General features: G+C 43.2%; 1 protein-coding gene across 1 annotated transcript; it reads left to right on the forward strand.

The window, feature by feature from the left end:
* Positions 1-19734: 19734 nt before the first annotated feature.
* Positions 19735-20232, forward strand: LOC138528021 (protein LDOC1-like). The gene has a single exon (XM_069639455.1). The coding sequence runs from the start codon at positions 19735-19737 to the stop codon at positions 20230-20232; it is 498 nt and encodes a 165-aa protein (XP_069495556.1).
* Positions 20233-24741: the final 4509 nt, after the last annotated feature.

The following is a 24741-nucleotide window of genomic DNA, read 5'->3' on the forward strand; positions in this document are numbered from 1 at the left end:
TTAGGGTAGCTCTGGCTTATTTGTTACCCGTATTATACCAGTAATGCTATATGATGCAATGCCAGGCACAGGAGCCAGAATGCTTCACTGGCAGCCATCTTACCACACGCTCCTCGCCATTCCACCACTGTCTGCACTGTCACCACAGAACATGTTGCTGCTGTTGTGCCATAGATCTAATAACTGACTACGGTGGTGCCGAAGGATTAGGTATAGATGCCATTAGCATTTGAGCTACTACTATTTTGTTCTTGAGTCCAGTTCCTGCTATTTTGCTATTTTAAAACCAGTCATGCACAGACAGCCACCTCCCAGCAGGGCACAAAGTAGGAGCGCAGGCAATTGTGTAAGTTAACGAGAGAATGTTTTGGCTACTCCAGTCCCTGCTACTCACTAGAGCACAACTCCCAGAAACAAGTGACTCAACTGAAACTGAAATCATTTGCTGTACTGCATTTCAATGCTCAACACCTTTCATTACTTTATGGTGATTTCCTCAAAAAATGAAAACATCTAAACAGCTGCTTCAGCAACCACACCATCAGCCCCAGGCAATCAATAACAACAAGATGAAACATTCTCAGAAATACTGAAGTACGATGTTGAAGCTGTGGAAAGGTGTTCCCATTCTTTCATTTTATGTCTCTTCCATTTATATTCCTTCATATATAGTCATTTCCAACTAATGTTTCAGCTTGGATATTCATTAACGCTTGAAATAGACTTGACAATAATAACGAGTATTCTGAGACCACAACCGTCAGGGTGGCTGGTGCATTTAATTGAGATCAAAGCCCCTGGGGTGGCTGGTACAGTGCTATGAGGACTGAAGACAGTAGGGCTACTGTCAGGATAACTGCAAACTCTTTTGTAGGGCCTTGTTGCTGGGAAACCACACAGGAGGATTATGTGTCAGACATGGATAAGCTGAAAGTTTCTGTTAACCCGGTATCAAAGTCTGGTGGCAAATAGCCCCAGGGTTAATTCTCACAGTGGACATTTCAAGAGGGATCTAGGCACATGATCGATCAGCAGGTGCACAGAAAGGAGAAGACAGATTAATGAGGAAAGTAATGACAGACTGAATGGCATTAGTTTCTTAGCCGGCTGAGAACATTTTCACAGGACAAGAAGACCATCCAAGGTCACGTGTGATCTCATTCTTTCTTGATAAGAAAGCTACTTGTGAACCTTAATTTTCCTAGAAAAGAAAGTGCTTTGGGAAGTGCAGGACAGGTTGCTACTTGAAGTCTGGAAAGGGATATGCATTGCATTGCAATGTAATAAACAGTTTTGGTTCCTTTTGACTCGTTGAAAATCCATCGGCTCTGTTTCTAGCACAATAGAGTATTAAGCTTTTCTGTTGTGCAATATCACCATCAAAATGCCTTTATACATTTAGGGTACATCAGGAAGACTGGGTTGTTTATGCTTGGAGTACATCGCAATTTAGTACATGAAACCCAAAAAGAAATGTACAACCCCTGATGAATGTCCGGCGTATTTGAGCTTTTACAGGACAGAAACTTGTACAAGTAGGGAGTTGATAAGAGCGTTGGAAAGCTTGATCATTGGATCTACGATCTTGTTCCAGGATTTAAAATATTGTATAAAAGTACTATCCTGGATCTACGAGTTGATGTGTGACATGCAGAAATTAGACATTGCAGATTGAATGAATACACTATAATTTGTTTTTACTTATCATTTTATGTCTTTTAATGTTAATAGTAATGTGTAATGAACTGCGTAATAAAATTGTGATTTTTTTCAAATCTCAAATCTAGTGCAATCCTAATTGAGTACAGGTCTATTTTTTCAGCACCTGCTCTGGGTTTTACCCAGGTATGGTAGTCATTGACACGTTTAGCATAGCATTCCTTTGGTTTATTCATATTGTGTATTCATATTGTGTACCCTACAGGCTAGGAAGGCTGCTTGTCCCCGCGAGTGGGGGTAGCCATTGGAGATCAGTGTTCAATATCACATCACATCTTCTTCAAAGTCTTACATTTTTGGTTTGTACGTTGTTCAGCCCAGGTACCATTATCATTTAATTCAGTGGTGGATTGATGCATGTCCCATATTTTTCACCCTGTCAAATACACATTGTCCTTTCCTCTTTCCATGAGAGAAGATAAATGCAAGGGGCCTATTCTTGGCAGGTGGCCATATTTTTCACCCTGTCAAATACACATTGTCCTTTCCTCTTTCCATGAGAGAAGATAAATGCAAGGGGCCTATTCTTGGCAGGTGGCCTTTTTCATGGTTTGTGTGAAACATGCAAATATGCTGTCGATGGATGGATATACATTTATTTATTTATTTAATTTGTTACACGCCCAGACCCTGAGGTATCACGGCATGGTTACAGACATCTTAGTAATTGGTCATACAATAGAGCAGCATGCAGAAAAGAACAGTAGGCAAATCATAAAGGTTACACAAAAACATAGTTACCGATAAGGCAGGTAGGCATTGTGACTAGTATTGGTTAAATAACCATGTTTTCAGATGGTTTTTGAAGCCAGGCAATGAGGTCTCTTTTTTATGTTAATGGGGAGGGAGTTCCAGTGTTTGGGAGCTAGAACTTGGAAGCTGCTACCTCCTGCTCTGATATTGTTGTAGCAGGGTGAAACTAGGAGTAGATTTTCGTTAGATGTTAGTGTTCTGGTGGTTTCTTTTTTCTGAATTGCATTATTAAGATAGATTGGTGCTTTTTTGGCAAGACATTTGTGTACCATACAGAGAGTTTTAAAGATAATTCTTGCTTCAATGGGTAACCAGTGGGCATCTTTCCTAATCTGAGATATGTGATCAGATATGTTTATCCCTAATGCTGCCCTTAAAGCTTTATTTTGCATGAGTTGCAGTTTGCTGAGGGTGGTCTTGGCGGTCCCTAGCAGGAGTACGTTGCAGTAGTCCAGTTTGGATAATACCAACGCTCTAGCCAATGTAAGGCAGTTGGTTGGAGTCAGGAATTGGCGACTTAACCCTATCAATTTAGATGTGTAGGCCGTGGATGAGGAGAGCGTACTAATATATTATTTCATTGTAAGGTTAGCTTCTAAGTAAACACCTAATGTTTTTACTTGCTTGAGTACTGGGATCAGGGAGCCATCTATGTTGATAGAGGTGTAGTCTGTGTGGAGTGCAGCCATTTTGGTTGGTGATCCTATGATGAGAATTTCTGTTTTCTCATCGTTGAGACAGAGACTGTTTAGGGCCATCCAGTTTTGGATGATGGTGTATATTTTGTTAATGACCAGGGTGTCCTGGCCATAGTTCGCTGAGATGGGTATGAGGATCTGGGTGTCATCTGCAAAGTTGGTGTAGATTACACCCATATTGTCTAGTGCAGAGAAGAGGAGCTTTGTATATGCATTATAAAGTGTAGGGGAGAGACATGACCCCTGGGGTACCCCTATAGGCACTAGTATAGGGTCAGCAGCGTCCTTACCTATGCCCACTCTGGATGTACGTTCTGCCAGAAAGGATTTCACCCACATTGTGGCATCATTAGAGAAATTAAAATTATTGGCTAATGAGGTGCATAGTTTGTCATGATCCACAAGGTCAAATGCTGCGGAGAGGTCTAATAGCAGGAGGATGCAGAGTTTGCCTGAATCTCTGATAGTGTCCATCTGGATTTTGAGGTCCAGAAGGGCCGTTTCCGTGCTATGGTTGGCCTAAAACCTGATTGTCTAGTTCCTAGAAGTTGGTTCTGTTCTAGATGTGCTTGGATTTGTGTGTATGCTATTTTATCAATGAGTTTGAGTAGGAAAGGGACCATTGTTATTGGATGATAGTTATTGGGTACTGTAGGGTCCAGTGTTGGTTTTTGAGAAGTGGGGTGACCCATGCTATTTTGATACTGGCTGGGACTGTGTTAGTATTAAAGGAAGAGTTGACAAATTTGGTAATGGTAGGTGTGAGGGAGCTTGCACATGCTTTTACTAGTTTAGCTGAGACACTATCTCCTTTGCAGTTGAAGGCTTTGAGTTTGGTGATAGTGTTGAGTACTAGTTCTTGTGAGACTGGGTTGAAATGGAATGGTGGCTTGGGATTTTCAAGAGAGGTTGGAGCGGAGTTGGTGGTTATGGTATTTTTGTCTGCCAGTAGCAATTTTTTATATAGTTATTTCGTTTTGTAGCAGGGTGATTTTGGCGGAAAGTGCATCTTGAATGGTGGTGCACCATTCTTTACTGGCCTTCTCCAAAGTAGTGATGGGAGTGGGGTTTTCTAATTCTCTAAGGACAGAGAACAGTTCTTTGGAATCAGATGAGGCATTGTTGATATGGGTTTTGTATGCATTAGCTTCATGGCATATTATGGCTGTTTTATAGATTTTGTTTGCATCTTTGAAGGCTTTGGCGGAACCGATGGTGGGAAGTTTATTGTAGGCATGTTCAAGAGAGCATTTGGTTCTTCTTAGGGAAGCTAGTTCTTCATTGACCCTGAAGTGGGTCTTTTTGTCAGTGCGACATGTTTTGGTTGTGATAGGCACTACTTCATCAATGGTAAGAGTGAGGCAGTTGTGATAGTAGTCTGCAATGATATTAGGGTCATCGCTATTGACCGGATTAGATGCAAGAATTTTTGTTAAGGGTGGGGGTGATATCTCTACAGTGAGCTTTCTGGGATTTCTAGTTTCGAAGGTGTCAATTTTTTTAGGATTGCGAGGGCGGGGTTCATCACTCATAAAGGTGAATTTTGTATAGTAACGATCTGTCCAGCCAGTGGGGGTAATAGAATCAATGGTTAGTCTAGTGTTTAGAGACAGAATCCAGTCCAGTATGATGCCACTGATATGGGTGGGTTTGTTCACCATTTGGGTAAAATTCATATCTTTGAGAGCCGATTGTAAGATTGCAGCTTTGTGGTCTTGGTTGTCATTATAGCCTAAGTTCAGGTCTCCTAGGATAATGCATTTTGTATTAGGTTTGATGATTGGTGCAAGTAGTAGAGGGATGTCTGTTTCCGAGTGACTATTGGAGCTAGGGGTTCTATATTGTGTCTCCTCCGCAGCGCTCACCACCAAGGTGATCAACGCAATTAAGCCCTTTCTCTCCACTAAAAACTGCCTCTACATCGCCAGAGCCACAGTAGGCACTAAACTGGATTACTGCAATGCTCTATTCCCGGGCACCTCTGCAAAAAACCTAAAAAAACTTCAAGTCACTCAAAACAACGCTCTCAGGGCAGCGCTGAGCATTCCCAAAAGGGAACATATCTCTCAAGCTAGGAAGGAAGCGCATTGGCTGCCGGTTGAGGAACGCATACTCTTCAAATCAATGACTATCACACACAGGTGCCTCTCATCAGATGCCCCATCCTACCTATCTGAAAGAATCGCCCACAACTCCTCCAACAGACCTACTAGATCCCACCTCTCCAATCAGATCTATGTACCCACATTCAAAAGAACCAAGGCGGGAGGGTCCAATTTTCAGCACCTCACACCAAAAAATTGGAATGCCCTGCCTACCACACTAAGGAATGAAAAATCCTACACTACCTTCCGCAAAACGCTAAAAACCTTACTGTTCTGCTAAATGTACCTAATTAACATGAATATACATGCTGTTACTCTGTACCCATAGCAACAGCATAATGCACGCTTTTTTTCTATGTCATCGTCTGATACCTATCTATACTATGTATTCAACACTATCGTATTACCTATGTAAGCTAAGCACTCTGCAACAGCGCCACGATGCCCCAGGGCCGTTGTGCACTTTATAAATGCAAATAAATAAAAATAAATAAATATATCAGTACAATATTGATAGTGGTTTTCTCATTTATGGCGAGCTTAGCTAGCACCAATTCATAGCCTGAGATATCTTCAATGGGACTTGACCTGAGTTGTAAATTGCTCCTGGCTCTGATGGCCACGCCTCCACTAGTGGATGCGATCTATCAGTCTTTAAGATGTTGTAGTCGGGTGGTATAGCCGACGCTAGTAGAGGACACAATGCTTTGTGAAGCCATGATTCTGTGATTATCAACAGGTCCAGATTTTGCTCAGTGATAAGGTTGTGGATCGATAGCGTGGGCTCCTAGGGATTGGGCATTGATAAGGGCACTTTTGAGGCTAAAAGGTAACTCGGGTTTGACTGATGTAGCATTGTTTGGTGACTGGGGTTGATGGTCCGTGGGTTGTTCAAATAGGGGTCTGTGAGGTAGGCAACATTTGTTTTTTAATATGTCCAGGGTCATTAGTCTTGGATGGTTTGGGCGTCTTGGTTGGCAGGGTGTGGTGAACCCGTGGTAGATTGGTGCGTGATCTTAGGCGAGATGTCCTGACATTTCCAACAATGGGGGTGTGAAACAAGAAAAGTGGCAGAGAAAGGACCCTACAAGGTGCAGCGCATGGATGGCGAGTTTGGGTGCTTGCTAATGGGCTGCGGCTGAGAGTGGTAGCGGGAACCTGCCAAATTACCCACAGAGTGAAAGATGAGAGAAGACTGGGTTTGCTCTCACACTGCACACACAATATCAAATAGAAAGCACAATTTGCTGATTGTATTAAGTGATTTTAATCAACAACGTTGCAGCCTGACACGTGTTTCGAGCGTCATGCTCTTCTACTGAGGCTGCTTGGACTTATTTTGAAAAATAATTGTTGCACAAAACCAATTATCAAAACAAAAATCAATAATAAAGGTAGAACAAAAACCCAGGCCCGAAACACATAGAGCAGGTAGGGTGTACCAACCAGAATAAAATCATAACAAACACAATGCCGTGGCAATTGAATAAAAGGTTACCAGAAAATACATTTGAATTAAACATAAGGTAAAAAGCACATTACCAATGGAGTGCAGCATTGTCTGTCAAAGGATATCAGGTTGATAAAGAGAAATAGAAAAATAAATAAAAAGCAAATAATTGAGGAAAGAGGATTTCAATGGTGATCAGCCAAAAAATAGATGGGTCAAGCCCGAATTGCATAGGAGTACCTTAATCTTGGTTAATCTGCAAATCTTGTGCTATGGGAAATAATTGCGCAATGAATTGAATTCAAAATAAATTAAGGGTTAGGTGGAATTCCATAAAATGCATTAAATGCGAAAAGACTGTGCCAAGAGAAAAACGCTTACCAGGTATTGAACCTTAATTAGAAATTAAAAGTAATACGTGGGCTCCCTATAAAACAAGAAGATGTGTGAGCGCCTGTTAGCAGATCTGATGAGCAACAATAGCACATCAATAAAATTAATAAGTAAAAGCAAAATACCAATAACTTGCAGTTGCACGGAGAACGTTTTAGTAAAATAGAACAATGCTGAAGTATGGCCGCAATCCAAGAAGTAAGCATCCCGTGATGAAAAAGAAGAGCAAAAAAGAGACATCAATTAGCTAATTGAATGTTGCATCCGGCGGTCGTCTAGACTAACACGGAATTGATTTAAGTCCCTGCATGGACTAGGGTTCATCTACAAACTAACTGAGTGATGCCTTACCAGCGCGTCCTCTGCTCAATCAAGTGAGTGGAGCCACCCGCGTGAGGTTCTGTGTCTATAATTGATTGGAACAGAGAAGGGCGGCAACAGCGAAGACGGCCGTATGCCGGCGGATTAGAAGTATGGCAAGCGGGCTGCCATGTTAACCTAGTGTTGTACTGTGCAATTGCACAAGAGAAACGCATGAAAAGCAATGAGAAAGGTTGTATGTGAAAATGTGGCAATAGCCACTGGTAGTATTTAGAAATGTAACCAAACAGCCAATGGAGGGAAAACATTTAACTGGATAAATACTTAAGCGTATCGTGTGCGTACAAATGTTATAATTGGAGGGCTGAATATAAGCAAGCCTGTGTGATGCGCGTATGAAGGTGACAATTAGGAACATACATAGAAGGGACCTGTCTGTGTTGTGAACATTTAGATTAAAGAACATTTGATCCAAGTGACGGGCTCCGGAGCCAACATGCAAGAGGAGGAGCCAGATAACAGATCCTGCCCTGAGTCAGTGATAGTTAACAAATAGATAAGCGAATCAAAAATAAAGTTTGAAGAATAGTGTGCAAACACATGTATTGATTGACTGATCTCCATTGTTACAAGTATATAGTGGTTTAAGCAGACCCTTAATTGATGGCATATAGCAGAAACCCATCAGCTACACATGCAATAGGGCTCTGAACTATATGTGATCTCAAAAAGACGCATAGTTCATGGTCTGTGTTTAGACCAAAATCAACAGTACGATATTGGCAAATTAAACGGGCTTCTAATTGCCGGAGTTTCAATACCAGGTTGCCTCCACGTTGTGGGAGGGAAACCTTCATGATCCCAGCAAACTGGATCATTGATTTGTTGTCCATTTGATGGACACGTTGCTAGTGCATGGCTAAGGGGTATTTGGAATCTGATTGTGCAATGGAATAGTGATGTTCCCTAATGCGGATTTTAAATGGGCGAATAGTACTGCCAATGTAATGAAGACCTCAAACACATTTGATACAATAAATGCAGAATTTAGAGTTGCAATTAATAAAAGAATTGATCTTATGTGTACCTAAATGTCCAAAATCAATGGTCATGGTCTCGAATGCATGGGAGCACACAAAGCAGCCCCCACATTTGTAAAAACCTGGGCGTGGAGGTTGGTATAACCAAGTTTTTTGTTGTTGTGATGATGTTGCCATGAATGAGGGGGAAAGAATATTCTTAAGCGTTTTTCTCTTGGCACAGTCTTTTCACATTTAATGCATTTTATGTAATTCCATCTAACCCTTGATTTTTTTCAATTCAATTCATTGCGCAATTATTTCCCATAGCACAAGATTTGCAGATTAACCAAGATTAAGGTACTCATATGCAATTCAGGCTTAACCCATGTATTTTTTGGCTGATCACCATTGAAATCCTCTTTCCTCAATTAATTGCTTTTTATTTATTTTTCTATTTCTCTTTATCAACCTGATATCCTTTGACAAACAATGCCGCACTCCATTGGTAATGTGCTTTTTACCTTATGTTTAATTCAAATGTATTTTCTGGTAACTTTTTATTCAATTGCCACAGCATTGTGTTTGTTATGATTTTATTGTGATTGGTACACCCTACCTGCTCTATGTGTTTCGGGCCTGGGTTTTTGTTCTACCTTTATTATTGATTTTTGTTTTGATAATTGGTTTTGTGCAACAATTATTTTTCAAAATTATGTCCATGCAGCCTCAGTGGAAGAGCATGACGCTCGAAACACGTGTTAGGCTGCAACATTGTTGATTAAAATCACTTAATACAATCAAGAAATTGTGCTTTCTATTTGATATTGTGTGTGCAGTGTGAGAGCAAACCCAGTCTTCCCTCATCTTTCACTCTGTGGGTAATTTGGCAGGTTCCCGCTACCGCTCCCAGCCGCAGCCCATTATCAAGCACCCAAACTCGCCATCCATGCGCTGCACCCTGAAGGGTCCTTTCTCTGCCACTTTTCTTGTTTCACAGTCCAGACCATAGTGGTACAGCAGCAGATTTGGCAGCTCTGTATATAATCTACTCTCTTCATAGCCAATATGGCCGCACTTGCAGAATATATTCTGACTAGAGATGACGACATCAAAGCTTTATTTGCCCCTAGGGGCTCAACTTTGAATCCTTTTAAGAGGATGACATCTGAATCAGAGGATCTCCGATCCAAATTTATTAAACTAGAACGACTCAGCATCAGAGAGATTAACACATTTTGGGAGAAGACCACTCTCACTCATTACCTACAAGAAAACAAAATACCCAGGGGTCTAAGTATATTGATCCTACCGGATTTGAAGACCCCCTAGATAACGACTTAGCAACAGATTGGGAAAACAATCTAACAACCAGTTCAAATAACATGTTGAAGTTACTTATAGAACATGCTAAGAGAGAACATGATATAATTGTTGTTCAAATTGATTCCCTGAAAGAAGAAATTGCCCTTTTTGATGCACCAAGTGCCACTGTAGACAAGAATTACAAAACCCTGTACACCCGCCTACGTAAGCACCAAGATGAAGTTAAATTACATAAATCATGTAAGTTCTCACGTGATGACAGGGATTATCGCGACAATAGGGTGTACACCTATCAACCTAAATATGACCAAGTGTCTTGCTCCCACACAAGTAGCTTAGCATCATCCCCTGCGAGCTCTGAAGCCGAGAGTGATGGCGAAAAGCTTAATTCTGAAACAGATCCAGATGCAGCCTCAGCTGGCTCTGAGATTAATCCCTCCGATGATTTGGAGTCAATAGAAGGCGAACAAATGCCAATTATTCAGCCTACTTCTTTTTTAGAACAAATTTGCAGGTACAAGAAAGGCAATCGTCAAGCCGCAATAGCAGCAGCCAAAAAGGTTTGGTTCCAATGACCTCCACCCGTCAATACTACAACCCCAGACCCAAGCCTCGGGGCACAAGGGGTGGCCAACCAACCAGGCGTAAACGCCCCACCCACCCAACGCAGAGTCACACGGGCATCGTACCAACAGACTCTCGGGAATCAAAGCAGATAGACTTAATTCATAACTTGAGTAGTTATTTGCTCTCCTCTGATGAACGTGCAATCCTCAATCGAGGACTTTCCTTTGCACCAACGGGATTCAATGAACATGTCCAAATTCAGATAGACCTATTCAAATTTATTCGCAAATTTAAATTAAAAAAATTCTTTGCAACACAAGTCAAGTACTACAAAAGTAAGCCCCAAGAAACTCTACCATCCAACATTAAATTACAAACTATTTTGAGCACTCATGTACTGATGTCTATAGATGATTGTGAATTTGACTCCAATAAAAATGTTATGGACTTATTGCATGACTTGAATAGCCAACAACAGAGTTTGAAAATGAAAGAACTCTCAAGCAAATCCAAATTTACTCCTGTATTTCCTAAGGGGAACTTAATTGATACATTTTATCAAGCGGTAATCAATGACATTCACAAACTTCAAGATTCAGTCAAACGAAAAAGTAACCAATTCAACCTCTCACGTAAAGAACAACAAGCTTTACACAATTTGGTCACAATTGACACTATCATTATAAAGGAGGCAGACAAGGGAGGTAACGTTGTTATCATGGACAAAGCTGATTATATTACAATGGGTCTCACTCATTTAAACTCCCCGGGCTGCTATGAAACCCTACCTGGCAACCCCATGGCCACTCTTCGATTAACCATTAAATCAGTGGTAGACAAATGGCACACAGCTGGATTGCTAACTGATGTGGAAAGAATATTCTTAATTGTAGAAGGGCTGACAATGCCAACAGCATATTTTCTGCCTAAAATTCATAAAACATTTACTAAAATACCAGAAGGGAGACCAATCCTAAGTGGAGGTGGTGGCATCCTAGAGCCCACCTCCCTCTATATCAATGAGTGTATTTCATCACTGGTGAACACTATACCAACTTTCATCCGTGATACTATGCATATTCTTCAGATGCTTGATCAGTTACCTATGCTACCCAATTTGGTCTTGGTTACACTTGATGTTAAAGCCCTCTTTACGTCTATAAACCACCAACAAGCAATTAGTAGCATTGACTTTATCTTCAGAGCACACTCAGCTTCTTTCTTTGAGCACATAGAAATGATTAAAGATTTACTAACAGTTGCTCTTTCCAATAATGTGTTTCTGTTTAACAACACCTACTATAGACAACGTATTGGAATTGCGATGGGGGAAAGCTATGCCCCTGCCCTTGCAAATATCTTTATGCGTAACTACGAACAACAAATTGTCTTTTCCAACCAATCTTTTCAACCACATATTTGTATGTGGAAGAGATATATTGATGATGTGTTTTTGGTGTGGCAGGGTTCTATTGAATGCTTACATGAATTTGTCACTTGCCTTAACTCCAACAATTGGGGCATCCAGTTCACACATACATACAGTTTTACGAGTATCAATTTTTTGGATCTTACAATCAGCATTTCAGATAATCAGTTTGTAACTAAAACGCTCAGAAAATCTACATCTGTTAACGCAGTTCTACATGCTAGTAGCTGTCACAGGAAAACTGTGATTTACAACATTCCGAAAGGTGAATTTATGAGGGCTAGACGTAATTGTCTGTTGAACACAGATTTCAATGAGCAATGCTCAATAATACGTCATAGGTTTCTTGATAGAGGATATGACTCTCGATCAGTAGCTAAAGCAGAGCAAGAAGTACGAGTCATGAAGAGGTGCGATCTACTCACACCGAAAGTACGGAATGAGACCATACACTCCCAGAAACTGAAATTTATCACCAGATTCAACTCGGGTAGCTCAGTACTCTACAATACAATCAAAAGAGATTGCCATATTTTACAACTCGACCGTGATATTACTCCTTGGGTTGAGAGCAGACCAAGTTTTATGAATACCAAGGCAAGCAATCTTAAGAATATTCTTTCCCCCTCATTCATGGCAACATCATCACAACAATAAAAAACATGGTTACACCAACCTCCACGCCCAGGTTTTTACAAATGTGGGGTCTGCTCTGTGGGCTCCCATGCATTCGAGACCACGGCCATTGATTTTGGACATTTAGGTACACATAAAATCAATTATTTTATCAATTGCAACTATAAATTCTGCATTTATTGTATCAAATGTGTTTGTGGTCTTCATTACATTGGCAGTACTATTCGCCCATTGAAAATCTGCATTAGGGAACATCTTTATTCCATTGCACAATCAGATTCCAAATACCCCTTAGCCATGCACTGGCAACGTGTCCATCAAATGGACAACAAATCAATGATCCAATTTGCTGGGATTATGAAGGTTTCCCTCCCACAACGTGGAGGCAACCTGGTATTGAAACTCCGGCAATTAGAAGCCCGTTTAATTTGCCAATATCGTACTGTTGATTTTGGTCTAAACACAGTCCATGAACTATCCGTCTTTTTGTGATCACATATAGTTCAGAGCCCTATTGCATGTGTAGCTCACGGGTTTCTGCTATATGCCATCCATTAAGGATCTGCTTAAACCACTATATACTTGAAACAATGGAGATCAGTCAATCAATACATGTGTTTGCACACTATTCTTCAACCTTTATTTTTGATTCGCTTATGTATTTGTTAACTATCACTGACTCAGGGCAGGATCTGTTATCTGGCTCCTCCTCTTGCATGTTCGCTCCGGAGCCCGTCACTTGTATCAAATGTTCTTCAATCTAAATGTTCACAACACGGACTGGTTCCTTCTCCGTATGTTCCTAATTGTCACCTTCATACGCGCATCACACAGGCTTGTTTATATTCAGCCCTCCAATTATAACTTTTGTACGCACACGATGCGCTTAAGTATTTATCCAGTTAAATGTTTTCCCTCCATTGGCTGTTTGGTTACACTTCTAAATACTAACAGTGGCTATTGCCACATTTTCACATACAATCTTTCTCATTGCTTTTCATGTGTTTCTCTTGTGCAATTGCACAGTACAACACTAGTTTAACATGGCGGCCCCCTTGCCATACTCCTAATCCGCCGGCATATGGCCGTCTTTGCTGTTGCCGCCCTTCTCTGTTCCATTCAATTATGGACACAGAACCTCACGTGAGCAGCTCCACTCACTTCATTGAGCAGCAGACGCGCTGGTAAGTCATCGCTCAGTTAGTTTGTAGATGAACCCTAGTCCATGCGGGGACTTAAATCAATTCCGTGTTAGTCTAGACGACCGCCGGAGGCAACATTCAATTAGCTAATTGATGTCTCTTTTTTGCTCTTCTTTTTCATTACGGGATGCTTACTACTTGGATTCCGGCCATACTTCAGCATTGCTCTATTTTACTAAAACGTTCTCCGTGCAACTGCAAGTTATTGGTATGTTGCTTTTACTTATTAATTTTATTGATGTGCTATTGTTGCTCATCAGATCTGCTAACAGGCGCTCACAAATCTTCTTGTTTTATAGGGAGCCCACGTATTACTTTTCATTTCTAATTAAGGTTCAATACCTGGTAAGCGTTTTTCTCTTGGCACAGTCTTTTCGCATTTAATGCATTTTATGGGATTCCACCTAACCCTTGATTTATTTTCAATTAAATTCATTGCGCATTTATTTCCCATAGCACAAGATTTGCAGATTAACCAAGATTAAGGTACTCCTATGCAATTCGGGCTTGACCCATCTATTTTTTGGCTGATCACCATTGAAATCCTCTTTCTTCAATTAATTGCTTTTTATTTATTTTTCTATTTCTCTTTATCAACCTGATATCCTTTGACAGACAATGCCGCACTCCATTGGTAATGTGCTTTTTACCTTATGTTTAATTCAAATGTATTTTCTGGTAACTTTTTATTCAATTGCCACGGCATTGTGTTTGTTATGATTTTATTGTGGTTGATACACCCTACCTGCTCTATGTGTTTCGGGTCTGGGTTTTTGTTCTACCTTTATCATTGATTTTTGTTTTGATAATTGGTTTTGTGCAACAATTATTTTTCAACATTATGTCTATGCAGCCTCAGTAGAAGAGCATGACGCTCGAAACACGTGTCAGGCTGCAACGTTGTTGATTAAAATCACTTAATACAATCAGGAAATTGTGCTTTCTATTTGACATTGTGTGCGTAGTGTGAGAGCAAACCCAGTCTTCCCTCAACAATGGGCGTGGTTATAGGCTCTACTGAGAGCTTAGGGGTGGACGAGTGGCTGTATGCAAAGTCTATGCTAGTTGCAAAAGGTGATGTGGATGGTAGAAAAGGTGTAGGGCACGGTATGGGGTGGTGTCTAGGGCATGCTAACCTGGAAAGACCATTTCTGAAAAATAATAGGTGATTGCCTGTGCAAGGAGTGCTTTCTGGGACAATGCAATATGGGAACATGGTGATAAGTACCCAAGATAACATCACTATGTTCAGAATGCGGTGAGCCTGTAGTGTAAATGGCTATATTTGGTGGTATGGACTCAGTGTATGCTTGCTGATGCTCTATGTACTGTTTGGATTTCTTTGTCTACTTTCCATTTGAAGGCATGAATTTGATTGATACATATCTTACTGTATTACACTGACGATGGATTGTTCCACTGTAAAATAACCAATAATGGTCAATATTATAGAAAATGCAAATGTGTACAGTAAGAACAGCTGGAACGTTATTGATTGGATTTCTTTTGTCTTAAGATTTATGGCAGGGTTGATCCATATTGTAATGATGTTGGTCGAAATTTGGTCCATTCATTTTAAAGTGGTCCACATAAAACACCTTTAATTCCAATTAACCCCCTTTTCAACTCTGCAGACAATAGTGCAACTAAGTGGCTTATGCAACTCATTGTGACCCTCTCACCCTTGGAAAGCCTCTCCTGTAATGTTTGGGGACTAACACCCCAGTTCAGTGTCTGAAGGCAGTCACTCACCTGCCTCTTTCCTACCCTCTTGTCCAATGCCCAGTCAGCAACACGAGGGTAGGGTGGTACGTATGTCCCGCTTGAGCTTCAACGGCTGACAGTCATCTACCAATAAAGGCACTATATACCAGCATGGCGCATCATTTGGTTCCTCTGTGCCTGCCCAAATAACTGCACATGAACAGGGATACTACCACCAACAACAGCTTGCATTGGTGGTGGTGGATGTGCTGGTGTTGAGAGATTGTACTGGGGGGCGGCAAGGAACTAGGCCATGTTTGTAGATGTTGTCACTGGCATAGTACTGAAGGAGGGCAGAAGTACTTTGGCAAGCTGAAAGGGAGGTGAGACTGAGGGCTGCTTGTTCCAGCGCGTCTGGGACAAATGACAGACAAATGTGTCCTCTGTGAGGGTGTTGGGGAAAAGGGGTCACTGAGGGCAGACAGGCATGCATTAGGACCATAAAGTCAATGCTACACTTTCATGTGCTTGTGCATTGCCAAGGTCTATAAGGAGCAACCCTTATTTGTTGTGCCATGCTGCACTGTTATGTTGCATGTATTGCATAACACAGTGCCTTTATGCGCCATTACAGCCTTTACCTCCAGAAAGCTAAAGTGCTACCCATGGCAAGGTGCACAGTGTTTAACCCTGTCCGGCCTGAAACTTGACAAGAAAGGCCGGTGCCTGCCTTGCCCCCTCTGAAAGTGCAAATAGTGCTCTCTCTCTCTCTTTCTCCTCCTAATGCATCTGCTGGAGGACTTGTGGAATCAGAAAAAATACAATATTACGGCTGTTACACCAAGCAAAGGAAAATACACCAACACGGGCTTGTAAAGATTCCCAGAATCTTTATTACAAAACTGAACAGTATTCAAATAGCTATTTGGCCGTCAATACATCACAGAGACCACCAGCAGGGTTCAATGTGAGCAGTGAACAGAATTTCCTAGCTGGACATCGACGCATTTATACAATTTGTAAAATGATGTCCAGCCCTCTTACAGGCTAATCATACACTGGGCTAGGGTCGGGCCAGGTTCACTTTCCTAATTTACATATCTCGTGCATGCGGTTTACTTTTGAATACATTTACTAACACACTCCATTATTCTTTAATTTAACATTTACATTCTTTACATACTGTTTTAATACAGACCAAACAAATGTTTCACATATTATATTCGGATAGCATTTCTGTTCTTGTATACTTGTAGTTTAACATTGCTAATTCAAGTAATCTCCTGCTCCCGAGGTCAACAAAGGATAAGGTCTACATGACCCTTACATGTAGCCTGAAGTCAGGTTGGACATTAACTCTCCTACAGAGGTTGGAGAGGTTAAGGCAAGAACAAGGGCACACGAGACGGCCATTTTAGATTACAGGGTGACTTTGTACAAAAACCCCAAAATGGCGGTTCTAACCTAAAATGGAGGCTTGATTCAAGATGGCGGCTTACATCAATTTCTAAGGTCAAGACCTTGCCGTAGAGTGTTATTCGCGTAGAATCTTAAGCAACTTGGTGTAGGCCAATATACATACAAATCGTTATAATAGGAGGCATAATTTAATATCCAGTTCGACAGACTAGATCTGTCTTGTGTCACCTCTTGCTCTTCATGTCTCTTCTTGCACCACAATCATCATCCTCTCCATGTATGTCCCTGGGTAGCCAAAAGGTCTGCCGCACCCTCTCCCTGTGTTACCACTATGTCCTTTCTAACTCCAAAGTTTTTTAAGGCACTGTCCGGCAACAATTCTAGTTGATCTGCAGCTAAAATGCCCATCTTTTTCATGAAGCCACGTGTTGCCTGCCAGTACTCCCCAGTCATATCCAAAACCTCTGGCATAAGGGTTTCCTTTCATGGCCCCGTTTCCTCCACCTCCTTTTCTGCGTATCTTCATGTGTCAGTGGTAAACCCTTCATTGTCAGCCCTCCTTCTCTCCTCTTCCTGAACCGTCTCCCAATGTCTCTCCCGCCTCAAGCATCACTGGCACTGGCTGCGGGTGTCTGGCACTTGCAGGCCCCACAACCACAAGGGGTACACCTTCTCCCCGAGATCTACGCCTGGCAATTAACATTCTCAGGCAATGAGAGGTAAAATTCCACTTCTTTCTTCAACTCTCCCTTGTCCATCTTCTACCCCACTAGAAGCCAACCTTCTCTTCCTTCTGCACCTCTACTGCCTTCAAATCCCTGCCTCACTTCATTATTTCACCCCCCTTCTTAGGAAGGACTAACACTAGGCAATAGCAACGATGACGTCTTACCCCAACACCTGAGGAGAATATGTAGTCCGCTAGACCCGCTGAGGTCAGTCCCATATTACCCTGATAGATGTGCTCCTTATACCATCAGGGGGTACCAGATCGCCACCCGTGTTCGGAAACGTGGACAGGGATTGTTGTGGGTATGTGTGCGCTTGCTATATTCGACTGTTAGGAACTCCTGCTACATTGGTGTCTTCTGACTTGGATCTAGAACGGGAGGCATATATGTGTAGTACTCACCTAGAAACACTTGTGTACAGGCGGGTTATAAATGCCACATCATATCATATCATGTACTCGAACCCTGGCTCTTCCTCTTAATTTCTCCCCTAATATTCACCTGAACACCTTCATGGACGCTTGATGACTATGTAGTCCAGCATAGATATAACAGCTTGGTGTTTCTTTACACTTGGGTCTCACAAGAGTTCTGTGTTGATTCACATATATTCAATGTCTTAAGTTCTTTAAGTTTTCCTTATTGATGTTGTGTTGCGTTATTACCTATTTTATGGAGAATGCCGCTATAATCAATGCAATGTTTGTGCTCCATGGTGAAAGAAGTAGCTATACTTTGTATGATTGCTCATGGAAGTGTTGATTCAGTATGCAGCATGCAAATCTTCCTCAGCTTTTAGTACAGCTTGTCGGATAAGTTCTTAGTTCCTACATCAGTGCAATAGCCACTGTTCAATCACAACATGTACTCTGTTCATGCCTTCAATCAAATCTTATTTTTTTAAATTAAATCCAAGCATGCATTGTTCTTGCTGGATTTCTCATTCACAAGTTATCACGTTAGGTGGGCAGATTAAAAGGTTAGTTGTAAGCTTTGCTCTTGGTAACTTACTGCTGTCTTATTTTCTTTACAGATGCTGGAGCACGGTTGCCACAAATTGGTGCAGTCGCGGGACACTTAGCATCTAAAGAACTGCATTGTTGTGGTAAAGATTGGCGGACGGCGAGACAAATGGAGCAGAAAAAAATAAGGAATCTTGAGGATCCAGAACACCAAGCGTGGAATGAAGCAAAGTGTGGCCTTTCATTGGCTTGTCTTACAAAATAGCCGATGAGACTTCCCGATCTTCAGATGTCTGCTGGGAATCACAGCACTTTCTCACTGAAGTCCAATTGTGTTGCTAGAGTTGCATCAAGCGCTGCTTGTCCCTTATGCTGTTTTGCAACAGCGAAGCAGGCCCTCGGAGTCCAGTTTAGGGCTCGGTTTGGGTTTTTGTGGCTAGGACTCTGACAACAACCAAGACAGAAACTTGACTAGGTCAAACAAATGGATTCGCAAAGGTTTCCAGGACAGACCGAAAAATATATGAGTAATACGGCAAGGACTCTGGTTCTGTCATGCGCCCCTTCTATGTGCGCCTATGGGATCGGTGGAGAAGGGGACGCCATAGAAGAGTTCCATCACGTTCGGCGTAACGTGTTCTGCGGTCTAGTCTTTCATTCCAAGATGGCCGCCGCCGGCTTTTCCGGCTCTGTGCAGCCGACAGGGTTCGCGTTGCAACTGCGCTTACCTCCGCTTTGTTGCCGACGCTCCTTGTCATTTCTCTTGGCTCTGCTGAGCCCCGCTTTCCTTTGCCCCTCTCTGGTTCTCTTTCCCTGGTTCCTTTTTCTGTTTCTTGCTGGTCTCTCCTTCCCTTTCGCTGGCTCCTTGGGTCATTTTTCCAACACTTCTGGACCCCCACTGGTACTCTTCCCGATCTCCCACCAGATCCGGCTTCTCCTGAGAAGTCTCCTCCGCATCCTTCCAGTGGATCCCTTGCCTTCCTGTGCACCAGACTCGAGGAAAGAGGGGTACCTTTCCGGTCTCCTCGAGAAGGGTTTTTTTGCCTCTGTGGCTTTTTCCCCTTAGGCGGCTGCGGATCGGAGTCCCTGGTAACCGGGGTTACTTTCGGAAACCAAGGTGACGTTGTTCCGCGGTCGGCCGTATTTACATAAAAAAGGATCTGCCGTTCGCAACGGAAGGAAACCGAGATCACGGCAGCCCGAACTTTCAGGTGAGGAGGTGGAGTTGGGGTCGGATTTCGAAGTTGACACTGAAGGCCCCATCAGTGCTGTCAGATTGCAACGCCCATCGAATCCTACCATGGCTACGGCGGAACAAGTTCAAGAACTTGTGGCAGCAGTACAATCACTCAACCTTGAAGTAAGAAATTTGAATCAGGAGATGCAGCAGATCAAGGCAGAAAACACAGTTCTCAGACAGATTGTGGCGGATCGGGAACTTCGCAGTACTGACCTCCCTCCCATGCCACTTTCTTCCGGAAGGTTTGATGGATCTGCTACACATCTGAAAGAGTTCTTAGAGGCCTGTAATGTACAATTTACCTTTAGACCTTCCACCTTTTCTACGGATCTAAGTAAGGTGGGGTTGGTTATTTCCAATTTAACCGGGAATGCCCTGGCGTGGGCAAATCCCTTGGTTACTTCAGATGACCCTGTTCTACGGGACTGGAAGATGTTCCTAGAAAGATTTAAACAAGCCTTTGAAAGACCTGAGATTAGATATCTAGCCGGGGAAGAACTTCTTGAAGTTCATCAGGGGCAGATGGATCTCTACTCCTATATCACCAAATTCAAATGATTAGCTGCAGAGGCTAACTGGCAAGAACCGGCCCAGTTTACAATCTTCCGCAGAGGATTGAAAGACGAAATCAAGGACGAACTCGCTCGCATTCCTAGGCCTGCCTCCTTCCCAGAATTGGTGTCTGTCTCTCTACAGATAGAGCATCGCCTTAATGAACGCAAGATGAAGAGAAAAAGAGGAAAAGGGAACCCATCTGCTTCTCATTCTACTCCCAGCTTGGTATTGCCTTCGGGAGACTCCAAAGAGGAACCCATGCAGATAGGTACCATGCGAAATCCGTTAACTCCGGAAGAAAGGAAGAGACGCCGGGACTCAGGGCTGTGTATGTATTGGGGCTCTGCAGCCCACCTTCTTCGTAACTGTCCCGAAGTTCCACCCAGGCATTCGGGAAACGCCAGGCCTCGAACCTAGGGAGGACCACGGTTCGAGGGGTTACAAGAGGTCCTTACGTAACTCTTTCCGTTACTCCTGCTCGCCAAGAAGATGATGTTCGACTAATGGTGATATCCCTGCACCTCTCCTGGAGAGACAAGGAGATCGATACTCTGGCCTTGATTGATTGCGGAGCGGCAGGCAACTTCATGGATACCATATGGGCTCACAAGATGGGTATCCATAGGATTCAGAATAAGGAAGATCTTAAGGTTGAAAGGGTGGATGGCAGCCCCCTTTCTTCAGGGCCCATTACCCATTCCACCGAGATCCTTCAGGTCACCATCCTTCATCATCAAGAAGACTTGTCTTTCGATATAATCACGGCAGCCCACTTTCCCATAATTTTGGGTATTGCATGGCTGCGTCGTCATAACCCTACCCTTGATTGGTCTTCTAACTCTCTTTCCTTCAGTTCCCCTTTCTGCTCGCAGAACTGTCTATCATCCCAGAAGTATCAGACTGCAACATTGCTGGCACCAGAGTCACCTACAAAGACCATCCATTCCATCCCTTCTCAGTTTACAGACTACGCTACAACTTTTTTGGAAAGAGAGGAACATGAATTACCCCTTCATCGTCCGGAAGATTGTTCCATCGACCTTGTTCCAAATGCTCTGGTACCATTTGGCAGAATGTTCTCCTTGTCCATTAAAGAGAGGTCGGTTCTACGCCAATACCTGGATGCTAATCTTAAGAATGGTCTTATCCAACCCTCCAAATCCCCTGCAGGGGCTTCGTTGTTCTTTATTGCTAAGAAGGATTCTACCGAACTCAAACCTTGTATTGACTATCGAGGGCTCAACAAGGTTACCATCCGGGATAGATATCCTATGCCCCTCATTTCTGATATTCTCGAAGCTGTTAAGGGGGCGGTCATCTTTACCAAGCTTGATCTCCGCAATGCATACCATCTATTGCGCATTTGCGCCGGGGATGAATGGAAAACAGCGTTTAGAACACCATACAGTCTTTTTTGAATACAGGGTGATGCCCTTTGGATTGGTAAATGCCCCTGCAGTTTTTCAGAGATTATTGACCGGATTTTCTCTGACCTGCTATTTCACTTAGTAATCATATATCTGGATGATATATTAGTATTTTCAAAGACCCTCCAGGAACACTCGACTCATTTGCATGAGGTCCTTAGCCGTCTACGAGACAATCATTTGTTGGTCAAACCCAGTAAATGCGTGTTCCAGACTACCTCAGTACCCTACCTGGGATTTATCCTTTCTCAGGAGGGCATCAAGATGGATCCCAGAAAGGTTTCTGCAATCTTAGACTGGCATTCACCGACCTCGGTCAAAGAGGTACAAAGATTCTTGGGATTCGCAAACTTTTACCGGAAGTTTATCCGAAATTTCTCAGACATTGTGGTTACAATCACTTCTCTTCTGAAGAAGGCAAATCTGCCGTTCAAATGGTCTACCGAAGTAGAACAAGCCTTTTGTTTCCTCAAAGAAAGATTCAGCGCTGCACCCATTTTAAAACAACCGGATCAATCTAAGAGATTCATTGTGGAAGCCGATGCTTCTGCAAGTGCCATTGGAGCAGTCCTCCTTCAAGAACACAAGGGCCTGGAATACCTTGTAGCTTATCTCTCTAAGACCCTATCGCCCAGTCAAAGGAAAGGAACTCCTAGCTATAAAGGAATCTTGTGAAGAATGGAGACATCTTCTCCAGGGCGGAACCTTCCCCTTTATCATCCGTACAGATCACCACAATCTCAGTTCCCTGCAGAAGATGGAATGCACTAATTCCCGACAAGCCAGATGGGCCCACTTCTTCTCCCAGTACGACTTTGAAATTACCTACCTTCCTGGTAGCCAAAATGTGCTGGCAGATGCCCTTTCCCGCCGAGATACAGTTGAGGATGTTAACTCCCTCTACAAGGAAAGGATTTTTCCTGAGAAGGCATTTATCGCTACCACCGCGACCTTCCTCTCCCAAGTCAAGGATGCCACTTCCCTCTCACCTCTCCCCGAACCTACCTGGTCTGGGGACCGAGTTCACTTTAAAGAGGGCCTCACTTTTGTAAACAAGAAACTGTATATACCTTCCACAGAACTACGTCATAAGGTTCTATCTTGGTGTCATGACCATATTACAGCGGGTCATCGAGGTGCCAAGAACACTGAAGACCTTATCAGGAGATCTTTTTACTGGCCGGGGTTATCCTTGGACGTAAAGAAGTATGTTCAAGAGTGTGTACAATGTTCCCGCAATAAACACCGTTACCAAAGACCTTTAGGACTCTTGGAACAGATTCCGTTACCAAAGGTCCCATGGGAGCAGATATCTACAGACTTTATTGTCGATCTTCCACCTTCGAGAGGCCATACCTGCATCATGGTAACCATTGATTCTCTCACTAAGTTGGCCCATTTTTCCCCGTTCCCAGGGTTACCTTCGGCATCAGAAATGGCAGAGACTTTCATCCGGGACATCTTCCGCATCCATGGTCTACCCACGAAGATCATTTCAGACAGAGGGAGTCAATTTACGTCCAAATTTTGGAAAGCTCTATGTCTCCGATTGGGCATAGAAAGGGCACTATCTTCTGGATTCCACCCGCAAACAAACGGACAAACAGAGAGACTAAATGGAACTTTGGAGCAATACCTTCGGTGCTATGTAAATCAGTCCCAAGATGATTGGTTTGATCTCTTACCTACGGCAGAGTTTGCTTATAATAATTCTAGGCATTCTGCCACCGGACTTAGTCCCTTTTATTGTACCTTTGGCCAACATCCCAGGAATATCAGCCCCACCTCCTCTACTCTCTCGGTCTGTCCTTCTATCGAGGATCATTTACAGAAGATATTGCAAGCACAAAGAACGGCCAGATTAGCCCTAGACGAGGCCCGAGTGGGTTATATGAAGTGGGCCGATCGAAAGCGCTCCCAAATCAAGGAGATAGGTCCAGGCTCAAGAGTCTGGTTGTCTACCAAGTACTTATCGAGGTGGATCCATCCTTCTAAATTGTCTCCTCGATATATTGGTCCGTACACAGTGTTGTCTCAGATCAACCCGGTGACCTTTCGACTCCGGCTACCCAAGAGTTTGAAAAGGATTCATCCTGTGTTCCACTCTTCTTTGTTGTACCCAGGCTTGGAGAAGGTACCCTCCGGCCCTGTGAGGCCAGTTTTTAAGAACAGGACGTCTGAGGAAGATGAAGAATATGAGGTGACAGCTATAAGGAATTCTTGCTATCGCAAAGGGAGATTGGAATTCTTAGTGTCCTGGAAAGGTTACCCTTCTTCAGAGGATTCCTGGGAACCCAGTTCTAATGTTTTTGCTCCCCGATTGATAAGGAGGTTCTACCGGACTCACCCTGGTAAACCCGGGTTTTCTTTCTCCGGAGGGGGGCATACTGTCATGCGCCCCTTCTATGTGCGCCTATGGGATCGGTGGAGAAGGGGACGCCATAGAAGAGTTCCATCATGTTCGGCGTAACGTGTTCTGCGGTCTAGTCTTTCATTCCAAGATGGCCGCCGCCGGCTTTTCCGGCTCTGTGCAGCCGACAGGGTTCGCGTTGCAACTGCGCTTACCTCCGCTTTGTTGCCGACGCTCCTTGTCATTTCTCTTGGCTCTGCTGAGCCCCACTTTCCTTTGCCCCTCTCTGGTTCTCTTTCCCTGGTTCCTTCTTCTTTTTCTCGCTGGTCTCTCCTTCCCTTTCGCTGGCTCTTTGGGTCATTTTTCCAACACTTCTGGACCCCCACTGGTACTCTTCCCGATCTCCCACCTGATCCGGCTTCTCCTGAGAAGTCTCCTCCGCATCCTTCCAGTGGATCCCTCGCCTTCCTGTGCACCAGACTCGAGGAAAGAGGGGTACCTTTCCGGTCTCCTCGAGAAGGGGTTTTTTGCCTCTGTGGCTTTTTCCCCTTAGGCGGCTGCGGACCGGCGTCCCTGGTAACCGGGGTTACTTTCGGAAACCAAGGTGGCGTCGTTCCGCGGTCGGCCGTATTTACATAAAAAAGGATCTGCCGTTCGCAACGGAAGGAAACCGAGATCACAGCAGCCCGGACTTTCAGGTGAGGAGGAGGAGTTGGGGTCGGATTTCGAAGTTGA

Source organism: Ambystoma mexicanum, chromosome 7q (assembly GCF_040938575.1).
Source record: "Ambystoma mexicanum isolate Mex_15411 chromosome 7q, UKY_AmexF1_1, whole genome shotgun sequence".
NCBI lineage: Eukaryota > Metazoa > Chordata > Amphibia > Caudata > Ambystomatidae > Ambystoma > Ambystoma mexicanum.

What these genes read in the sequence shown, in the direction of transcription:
- LOC138528021 (XM_069639455.1), top strand. Translation starts at nt 19,735, where the DNA reads ATGGCTACGGCGGAACAAGTTCAAGAACTTGTGGCAGCAGTACAATCA.